The 10,941-nt window shown below is 52.1% G+C and overlaps 1 protein-coding gene across 1 annotated transcript; it reads right to left on the bottom strand.

The window, feature by feature from the left end:
* Positions 1-327: 327 nt before the first annotated feature.
* NR2F1 (nuclear receptor subfamily 2 group F member 1) lies at positions 328-10,112 on the bottom strand. Its single transcript, XM_061152005.1, has 3 exons — positions 9,599-10,112; positions 6,543-7,070; positions 328-1,408 (listed from the first exon to the last, which is right to left on the bottom strand). The coding sequence occupies exons 1-3, from the start codon at positions 10,062-10,064 to the stop codon at positions 1,128-1,130; spliced, it is 1,275 nt and encodes a 424-aa protein (XP_061007988.1). The 5' UTR covers positions 10,065-10,112; the 3' UTR covers positions 328-1,127.
* Positions 10,113-10,941: the final 829 nt, after the last annotated feature.

The following is a 10,941-nucleotide window of genomic DNA, read 5'->3' as shown; positions in this document are numbered from 1 at the left end:
TGGCGGCAGAAACTCGACCCTATGGGGACCAGGTCTGTCCCAGCCTCCCAGCCTGCTGGAAGCTGGCTGTCCACCACCTACAAGGTCACGATGGCTGCTGCCCGCACCTGCACCAAAGGCTGCTCTCCCTGCCCACTCTGTCCCACGCAGAGCCTGGTCTTCTACATTTACAATCCCAAAGCAGCTGCTTGGTTTTAGGAAATAAATCTAGCCAACTTGGTAATGGACCTTAAAGTCCCCCCCCCCATTCTAATAATAATTGGAGTGGAAATTAATTGGAGGGTTCTCTTGCACTGATGACATCTGTCAAGCAACCAGACACGTGGGTTTTGCTAAATTCTTTTTATTTTTTGTTTAAATTTTCACTTCGATTTTAATTCTTGAAGAACAGCCTCGACAACATATATCGCACTCATTATAAGAAGCAAAGGGTTATATCAAAAATTATTAGTATAGAATCACAGGAAATCTGGTTTGGAACCAGAAAAAAATACAAAACAGATATAGATACATAGACACAGGACAATTTTTTTTATAATTATTTGGAAAATGTTATTTTCCCCTAATTCTTGTTTCTTTTTTTTTATGTGCATACGATGTTTAAATTTTACAAAAAAATGAAAATAAAGACTAGTATTTTACAAAATGAATAACAATGTCTGTGTGTGTGTGGTGTGTGTCTGTGTGTGTCTGTTTCTACATAGGATTCGGTCCACTTCCATGGGTGTTGTTTTCTGTACAGTATATATCCACAACCGTCCACAATAACTCCTGGAAGGTCCATTGGTTTCCTTCTGTTTTATTAAAATTTTCATGGTCCTCTCTTCCCAAATTAGTTTTCTTTTTCTCACCAGACACAAGGGCCTGTTTTCTTTCCTTTCCAACGTGTTCCCGGATCTGATACTAAAAAGAGTCTCTCTCTTTTTTTTTTTCCTCCAGGTTTGCAGCTTCGGTTTGCCTGTCTGCGCGGTGGGCGGCTCCTGTCGCCCCCCGGCCCTTCTCCCCCCTGCCCGGCCCCGCCGCACCCTGCATCGGCCGCCTGGTGTCTCCGCGGCTTTGGAGTCCACGGCCCCCCGCCGGTGCTGTGAGTCTCTAGGGGCTGGGGGCAGGTGGGAAGCGCCCAAGGTCTAGGAGCACTGGATGGACATGTAAGGCCAGTTGAAGCTGCTCCCGGATAGTAGCATGTCGCGGATGAGAGTTTCGATGGGGGTTTTACCTACCAAACGGACGAAGAAGAGCTGCTCGATGACCGAGGACGACACGGTGCGCAGCGAGGGCAGCCGCAGCAGCAGTTTGCCGAAGCGGCTGGGCTGGTTAGGGTACTGGCTCCTCACGTACTCCTCCAGCGCGCACTGCGACTTCTCTTGCAGGCTTTCGATGTGGGCCGCATCCGACAGGCCACACGCATCTGCCCGCGCGGCCACCGCAAGGAGAGACCAGGGGAGGGGGCACACGGTTAGGTCAGCTACCACCAAGGTCACAAGCAACACGCCATTCCACTTTTTTTTTTAAATAAGGAGCAAAGGGGGGAAAAAAAACAAATTGGAGGAAAAAGAAAAAATCCTCCCGGTGGCTCCCTACTCCTTCTTCCCTATTTCCTCCCCCCCCCCCCGCCCCGCCCCCAAGACCAATAAAAATATAAATCAAACCCCCACCGAGCTTAGGGGAGCTGAAGAGAGGAGCGCACACTTTGCAGACACACACTCTCTAGTTCCTTTGTGTTTCCTCTTTCACCTTTGGGTTAAATAATGTACGATGCTGGAGCCATGTTTGCTATACGGAGCAACCTGGCCTCCGCCTGCAGGGGAGCATCTTTTCCACTGTGCTCATTAAAGGAAGGACTTCTGCCCCCTTTGCCCTGGATTTTAGGGGTGTCCAGGAGTCCTGAAGAAATATGCAGCCTGGAGGCGGCTCTAAAACACTTCTTGGGAGTCCCTCTCTCACCCACACGACCCCCAGCAGGAGAACCTAGATTGTGCACAGAGCATGGGAGGGGGCTAAGGAGTCGGGGGCTGGCAGTGCCTGCAATCAGATCAAGCCCAGGCTTTAGCAAGATAGGATTTGCAGTCCACTATCTATGCAAGCAAGAAGTCTGCAGCAAATCCTTAGTGAGGGTGAACACTTCTATCGGCGCCTTAGATCAAGTAATTGAAAACTGGTCACATCTCTGTACGCTGTATAATAATCAGAAGGAATATGGCTTAGTTACTCCAGGCTGCAGAAAGGAGACAACTTCAGCGATCAGACACAAAGCTGGGCTGGGGGCAGCAGCTACTGCTGCTGCTTGTGAACTGGGAGGTGGGGGTCGAAGGAGGATTTGGGGAGACAGGCTTCCTGTCGCAGGACTGAGAGAGAAAAATGCACCTAAATGCAAGAAAACGTCTGAAAACCTGTGTGTTTAATCTCATGTCAACCAGGGGCTCTTCTTGGTCTACTAAAAATATTTCGAGACAGCAGCTTATACTGTATCAACTAACTAGAGGCAAGCCAGTGGAGGGGAAGGTGGAATCAGAGGAAGCAAAGGCTTCTTCTCCTAGTTCACACACCCATGTTGTTTCTTGTATTAATAATAAATATTTTAAAAAACAGGAAGATCACAGAGGAACCCTTAGCCAGTCAGGAGGTTGACTAGAGCTCAAAGGCGGAGTTTGCTAATATATAGATAGATCTGGGAAGAAATGCATGCATGGCGATGCCCGCCCCGCAAAGGACACCGTCTAATTGTGAAGGGGCAAGTGTAACCTAAAGAAGACACAGCAAATGATTCAAAGCGGAACCTGTATCTGCTGAGTTTTTTGAGCTTTATGTCTCTATTTCAAGAACTGGCACTTACAAAGCATTCTAACACCTTCATCTACAAGGCTATGGCCTTGAGCAAAAATACAAATAAAACTAGTGATAATTCAAGAACTTCTGAGGCAGGTCTCCTTTGACCCCGGATCCAGATTGGGTTCCTCTCAGATGTCTAATGACTCTAGCCAGCCATTCGGGTGCATCCACACTAGCCTGACTTGGGAAGTCAGGGAGATTTTATGGCTAGCAGGCTAGGGGCAGGAGCACTTTGGTGCTTCAGTGCTTGGAGAGGGGACCCTGAGGTCTGCCCTTGGCTCTGCAGGCTAACCTGATCCTGCTCTATGACCCCTGGGCAGACTCATATTTACATATATCTTGCTTCACAGGCTTTATCTGCCCCTTATGGCACAGGATCCCACTCAGCCTCAGAGAATGCAGCATGCAAGAGACTCACTGGCACCCCAGTAGATTTGTTTTTTTAAAAACCCACATGGCATCTCTTCGGATCTGTAAAGTATGTATCTGATATTTACACTTAGGGCCCCCAGGGTGCAAGGTCACTACCTGTCCCCCAGCTAGGCAACTCCAAGGGAGTTAGAAAGGCGTTCCAGGGCCCTGCGTTGGCTTCCTTGTCAGAATTCTTTCCTGCTTTGAAGGCAGGATACCTGTAGCTGGGCCCCTGCTGCAAAGTGCCAGCTGGCCAGCACTGTGGCCTCCTCTGGGGCAGGAGCCCTAGGCTGGGCTTGGCTTCCCACTCTAGATATTCATTTCTACTCCAGATATTTCTGCCACAGGATTCCCCCAACTGTGGAGTGACAAGTGTGAGCTCTCAGATCAAGTAGGTGGTTGTGGTAGCAAAACTAGGTGAGCAGGGGGTGAGATCCAGTATATATTTACACTCCATGAGTTATACCCCAGATAAGAAAAGGAGGCAGAATGTGCAAAATCCATGTCTCGCTTTTTATATGGGAGTGTCAATGTGGGAACCCTCGATATTTCTTCTACAGTGTATGGAAAAGAAATTATGTAAATAAATAACCATTACCGCTCAGGCCTTCCCAGCTTAGCCTTTGTAGTGCAGAGAATGTATTTCATGTTGTGCATTCAGAAGAGTTTAGTGTTCAGGAAATATAGATGTAATCAGCTGCCATAACTAGAAATCAAAGTTATTATTGTGCTGAAAATGGATTTATTGTATTTATGTTAACTAGATGGCTCCTTTCAGGGAAAGTCTCATTTATTTGAGAGAATATTTAGGTGTATGAATTAATGATTTTTTTTTTTTAAAAAGTAAGTTCAGGTCATGACCTAGTCCTTGGATGCCTTCCAGAATATTAAGGATTAAACATACCATCCGGAGGCCAAATGTGAAAACCACCACAGGGAACCCCCGTGCCAGCTTCAAATACTTAGCCGGAGCAAACCTCGTTGGACAATATGTCTAAAACTGTCTTTTCCATCATTCAAAGTTTGCTTAAAAGTTGGATGACTTTGAGAAGGCTTCCCATGAATTCCCTTCTGGCTAGCAATCAAAACAAGTTTAGTCAAAAGTGGAAATGTGTTATATGGAGGAGGGGGGGGGTGAATTACTACTGACAGCTCTATTTCCATTTTCAGATAGTCTTCTTGCAATTTTCCCAACAAAATAATGTCATTGTTCACTTCTTGGCCTCCCTTGCACCTTGAAGACTTGGTTTAAGAAATGGCTTTGGAAAAACTTTTTTTTTTTTAAAGGAAGACTTTTCACAGGGACATTTTAGGATGGAAAGTTGAAAGAAAAGCATGAATAATTCCACAATCTTCCCTGCAGCCTGCACGGTCCTTGCCTCTCTCTGGGAAAGGGCAGGAGATCAGAAAAGTCAAGGGGGTTCAAAGAACCTTAGCGGGGGACAAGGAAAAGGGAGGGATACTTTGCTTGAGAAGACCTCTGTCCAGCTCCAAGTCACATTTCTGCTTCAAGACACCTCACTGGGTGAGATTTTAAAACCCCAGCTTCCCCGACACTGGCTTGCTTCCTGATTAATTTGGCTAAAGAGCTGGGTAGTGGAGAGCCAGCCAGGCCCTAGGCCTGCCAGAACTAAAGCAGCCGGGTCGCTACTTCCCAGGCTCTTTGTCACTTTTGAAAAACACGTTTCCATCAAGAAGACTTATTAAGATAAAATGCATTCAAACACCGAGGAGGCGATTCAATAAATCTTCCATTTGTTTTAAGGTTCTCACTTTATCCTCTTGCAAAGAATAACTCCCTCTCCCACTAGCAGACCTGCATTTGCACTGAAAGTAAAAGGGGGGCAGTCCAAGTCCACGGCTCGGGCCACCCTGCATACAAATGAGATGCTCTTGTCTAAATAAATTATCTGCTGTTCAGATCGATATTAATACTACATTTGCTACATTACAATATTGTGCAAATTTAAGAGTCATTTTAATACAATGTAAATACGATTCTTCACGCATGAAAGCCAGGAAATATTGATAGATTATACCACTGCTTACTGTTCAGCAAGGCCTTGGGAGAGGGGTTTTGCCATCCCTGCTCAAGAATGGTTCTAATTTGGCCTTTGGAGGTCCTGGCTCTAGGATAGATTTATTAGGATGGTTTATTTGTTCTCTGAATGGAGGAATTAAAAACAATAGCGCCAATAATGGTGGTAAAAACGGCAGCTAACTCTACTCACAGTGGGCAAGGCCAGAGACCCAGTCTGAGCAACTCTGTTCCCCACCAGCGTCCTTTCTGGCTTTGTTTATATTTCCCCCCATTACCTGCTGTCCTGGGTGTTTATATGTTTCCCTCTCGCAGGTTACAATAATAAAAGGGGGGCAGTGTTCTCAGAGGCTCAGACGAGAGCCTTCAAAGGCTACGCTAATGCACTTTCCTGGAAGTTAATTTGAACCATCTATCATAAGAGAAATTGTTAACATGCATGTTACCACTGCCTACATTTAATTTGATATTTTTAAGGCACTCTGTTAAATTTTCAGCGTTCGTGCGCTTCGCATGGGCTATGAGATTTATCTCCGGGGCGGGAATCCTCGCATACTTGAGGGTTCTCCGGCATTGCTTTTGTTTTTTATCTTTCTTGTTTAGATCGAATCCGTTTTTTACGACCCTCAATAACCTCAGCAACTGCAAACATGAATGGTTTCCGATAAGGGAAAATCAGGCAGCCATAAAGCGGGATTATTTATGATTTATTTGCGCGGATTCTTCTCTTGCCACCTCTCCGTGTGTGTGTGTCTCACTGTGTCGGGAAACAGCCAGGGAGCGTGCCACGCAGAGGAGAAAGCCACGTTCCCACGTTCCGTTCCTTCCCTCTCCTCCCCCAGAAACGCCGAGCTCCGGCACACACGCGGGCACACACACATCGCACACACATGCACACCGCACACACGCGCGCAGCCAGACGGATCCACGGCACCGCCTCCCCGCCACCCCCCCGCAACCCGGCCAGACACGCGCCCGCAGCCGCCGCGGCCCCGCGCGGGGCTCCAGGCCGCCGGACCGGGCCGGGCCGGGCCACCGAGCGGCCCGCAGCCGCGCAGACTCGCCTCCCGCACCGCCGCGCTCCCAAGATGGCAGCGGCGCCGCCGGCCGCTTCCCCTGCGCGGGCACCGCAGGGCCCGGGCCCGTCCCGGCCTCCCGCGGACCGACGAGGGCCCGGGCCGCCCCGAGAGCCGCGGCGCGGCGCGGGGCCGGCGGGCGGGAGCTCCCGGCGCCGGCCTGGCCCTCCCAGCGGCCGCAGCCTCACCTGACGTGAACAGCACGATGGCTTTGAGGCAGCTGTACTCGGCCGAGTCGACGTGCAGCGCCTTGAGCTTCTCCACCTGCTCCTGGAAGATGCGGATGTGGTCCATGAAGGCCACGACGCGGTCGGCGGACATGGGCGAGGCGTGCAGGCCGGCGGCGGCCAGCAGCGGCGCCACGTGCAGCGGCATGGAGCACTGGGCTGCGTTGAGCACGAACAGCTCGCTCCAGGTCAGGCGGAGCAGGGACACCTGGTCGGTGATCTGCAGATCCGGGAAGAAGGGGATGTTGCGGGCCCACTCGACGGCGCTGAAGAGCAGGCGCGCGGCCAGCTCGCAGATGTTCTCGATGCCCATGATGTTGTTGGGCTGCATGCACTGGCTGCCGTAACGCGACGTGGGGTAGGGCTCCGCGCGCAGCAGCAGCGAGATGTAGCCGGACAGGTAGCAGTGGCCGTTGAGGGGGTCCCCGTTGGTGAGTGCGTACTGGCCTGGATTGGGTTGAGTGGGAGGCATTCTTCCTCGCTGAACCGCTGACAAAAAGAAAGAGAGAAAAGAGGCAATGTGCATCCAGGGGGCTTGCGAACAGCCCGGGCCGCCCCGCAGCGCACCGACAAAGCGGAGGCTCGTCCCCGCGGCCCCCGGCGCCCGGAGCATCTTCCTTGGCGCTGGCCTTCACTCCCGGCCCACACCCGGAGGAAGACGGCGTGGGGGTGAAGCCCTCCAGCTCCGTGGCTCGGTCCGCTCCTGGCCACCCCAGATACGGCCAGAACTAGGCCTGAGTTAAGGGCTCCCCCCCAGCCCAGCCTGACGGAGAAAGTGCACCCCAACCCCTCGACCACCACCAGGTCACACGCAGATTAATGACATCCCACTCACCCCTCCAGAAGGAACCCAATCAGGGTAAAACAAACAAACAAACAACAACAAAAAAAAAAAACAGGCGAAACCAGAGAAAATGTTGTGGTTCTAGGCACATGCCTAGCTGCCTCTTCATTTACAAGCAAGCAGGTTTTGTTCAAAATATTTCCATATTCTCTAAAAATGCTATGGGATTATCCTTAAAATAGAAGTTACATACCCTAGTCACCACTTATAACTTTTGAATAGAAAACAAGTATCCTGCACCCCTCCCCTATCCCCTCCTCCCCCATCGCCCCACACAAAGTTCTCACTGTTAAAAGCAACAGAAAATTGAAAAAAAAAAAAAAAAATCAAGAAAGAAGTTGAACTTACAGTAGCCAAACATTATGGAAAAAAGTGGAAAATATAATTAATGTCTGTCCTGTGAGGTGCCACAGCAACCTGCAGCCAGCTTTTGCCCAGTGAATGCACGAGCTTGCAACTGCAAAAACACTGGATTCATTAACCATCTGAATGCAAAACGTAAGCATGCTTTGAGTTCTTAAAGCTGACCAAAGTTTTTTTTTTTTTTTTATGTGTATGTTTTACTTCAACAGTGCCAGCGTTTTAAATTGCCATGTAAACAAAGACAACTTTAGGAAAAGTTAGGGCTACTGAACTCTCCCCCCACAACAAATTAATATAGATATATCCATGTACACGTAGCTTTCTTACTTCAGGTTGTACACTATTTTCTTAAGTTTGCACTGATTCTCGTTTTAATGCAAGCCTCAGTGCAATTTAAGCTTTTAAAACATAACTGGCTAGAATACTTTTTTCTAATTATAGTTTTGAACTTGGCAGTTATTTTTCAATTAAATGAGAGTACAATTCAAAGTTTTTTTTTTTTTTTTTTCTTCAGATGCCTATAAAATCTCCCTGGAGCTAGAAATGAAGTCGTCATATTTGCCTGCTCTTTGAGATCTGAAGAAATTCAATTTCTTTTCTTGTGGCATATAAAATATAATTTTAAAGTCAATTACAAGAAGGAGTAATCTGCATTCTGCAAAATTGACTGGTTTGCTAATTTGACTATAAGACATCTTTAATGATTGTCAGGAGATAAACTTTAACTGTAAATGGCTAGATATATTTATAAGAAAAGTGCTGCATTTCTTGCCACATGAACATGAAGCATATCTAAATACAACATCAAAACTTGTGTTAAAAGAAACCAAAGCTATACAACACAGGGATTAAATGATGTTGGAGCTCATGCCAGCTGCAGTCTATGCATTATAGCCAAATCAGAAGGATCGGTAAATGCCGTTGTAAATTGTAATTTGTATGCAGTATTTAAACAGAGGGTGGAGTTTGATGAAGAAATAAAACGAGTATCATGCTTTAAAAAAAAAATGACACAACTGTGAAAGCACGGTTCAGTCACAAACTTTCCTTTGAAAGTAGAGGGGTGAAAACAAGGCCACAGCTCTGGAGGAGGCGGCCCCAGCTCGGTGGAGAGGAGAGGGAACCAGTGAACAGGCCAGAAGCGCCCCCCCCCCCCCTTCCCTCCTAATTAGACCTACAAGTGCAATAAATCTCACTCCTCTTTTTCCAAGCTAAGCTTCCAAAAGGATGATGCAGTCAGGGATCTATGGTTCAGAATCCTCCAGTCTCCTCCAGCCCTCCCCCATCTTAAATAAAGGGCAATGAAGACGTGGAGAGGAAAGGGGAATGAAGAAGAACAAAAACACACAAACCACAGAAACAGACTTTTCTGGGGGCAGTAAGCAGCCCTCCCCCAAGTTCATGCCAGCACAGCTCCGAGCATCCTCACGCACACGCGGGAAGGAGACACACACCGAGCACATCCAAGACAGAGGGAGGGGATTTTCCAGTACAGCTCACGATCCTAGGGGCACCGTCCCGAGCAGGCAGCGGGCGGGGTGGAGAAGCCGGGGAGACGAGCGCAGGCCGGGAGGGGGAGACAGCGGCTGCGAGCTGGGGTGGGGGATAGGGGGTGGGGTGGGGGAGACGCCGGGGGAGGAAGGCAGCGGGGACCGGGGGGAGCTGGGACGGGCCGGGACCGCAGGAGCCCCAGCCCCAGACAGCAGCCACCCCCGCGAGAGAGGGAGAGAGAGAGAGAGAGAGAGAGAAAGAAAGAGGGCCGGGGAGGCGGGCGAAGCTCCGGGAGAAAAAGCACGGAAGAAATATTCACCTTCCCGCCTCATGCCCACTTTGAGGCACTTCTTGAGGCGGCAGTATTGGCACTGGTTGCGGTGGTGCTGGTCGATGGGACAGTTCCTGTTGGCACGGCATGTGTAAGTTAAGTTCCTGCGGACGCTCCTCTTGAAGAAACTTTTGCAGCCCTCGCAGGTGAATTGGCCGTAGTGCTTGCCGCTCGACTTGTCCCCGCACACCACGCACTCGATGTGCTGCTGGCTCTGGCCCGAGCCGGGCGGGCCCTGGCCCTTGTCCCCTGCCGTGCCGGGGGTGGCGGGCGCTCCGGGCTGGCCCGGGGTCTGCGGCGTGTGCGGCGCGCCCGAGCCCGCCTGCTGCTGCTGCTGCTCGCCGGCGCCGCCGCCGCCGCCGCGGGCCGCCTGCGCTGCGGGGTTGGGGCCGCCGGGGTTGCCCCCGGCCACGTCGTCCTGCGGATCTCGCCAGCTGCTAACTACCATTGCCATATCTTTGGGCCCGGGGAGCGCTGGGGGGGAGCCGAGCTGCTCGCCGAGGGCCGCGGGGCGCGCGGGCGCGCTGGGAGGGGAAGGGGAAGGGGAAGGGGGAGGGGGCGGGGGCGGGGGGCCCGCCCGGCGCCCCGGGGTCGCGGGAGCCGAGCCCGAGCCGGGCACCGGCTGCTGCCTCCGCCGCCGCCGCCGCCGCCGCCGCCGCCGCTACTGCCTCGGCCGCCCCGCTGCTGCTGCTGCGCGCCCGCCCGCCCTGCTGGCGTTTTGTTGTGGTTCCTGCTGTTTTCTTTCTCTCTTTTTGCAGCCCCCCCAGGCTCTCAGGCTCCCCCCCCAACACCCCTGCTCCCCTCGCCCGCTCCCCCCCGCGCTCCGATCTTGGGGGGGGCCCGCTCTCCTTCCCCCCCCTCCCCACCCCCCCCAGCGAGCAAGCTCCCTTCTCTCGCTTTTTTCTTCTTCCCCCAAGTTGCAAAATCAGAAATGGCACAGGCGGCAGCCGGGAGCGGCGCGGGGCGCAGCGCCGGGGGCGGCGGGCATGGGCCACGGCGCGCGCACACACTCACCCTCCGCCTTGCCCGCACCCCCGCGCACACACACACACACGCGCACACACTCGCACACACACTCGCTCACCCGCGCCGGGCGCCTGCCCGCCCGCCGGCCGGCCGGCCGCTCGGGCTACGCGCTGCGCGCCCGCAGAGCAGACATAGAGGAAGCCGGCGAGGGCGGCGGCGGCGGCGGCGGCGAAGGAGGAGGTCGCGGCCGCAGGCGCCTCTGGAGCCGCTGTCTCAGCTGCAGCGGCGAGCGCCGCTGGAGGAGCCGGGGCCCGGGCCGCAGTCCGAACTGGAGCCGGGGCCGCAGTCGGAGCGCGAGCCGGGGA

Source organism: Dama dama, chromosome 9, assembly GCF_033118175.1.
Source record: "Dama dama isolate Ldn47 chromosome 9, ASM3311817v1, whole genome shotgun sequence".
NCBI lineage: Eukaryota > Metazoa > Chordata > Mammalia > Artiodactyla > Cervidae > Dama > Dama dama.
Note: the sequence above shows the minus strand (reverse complement) of the source record. Positions and strands in the feature narration are given on the sequence as shown.

Bases quoted from the DNA above. Each gene is read 5' to 3' on its own strand.
- NR2F1 (XM_061152005.1), bottom strand. From the start codon at position 10,064: ATGGCAATGGTAGTTAGCAGCTGGCGAGATCCGCAGGACGACGTGGCC. The intron at 7,071-9,598 runs GTGAATATTTCT...TCTTTTTGTCAG, and splicing joins AGTGGGCATGAGGCGGGAAG to CGGTTCAGCGAGGAAGAATG. The intron at 1,409-6,542 runs GTGAGGCTGCGG...CCGCGCGGGCAG, and splicing joins CATCGTGCTGTTCACGTCAG to ATGCGTGTGGCCTGTCGGAT.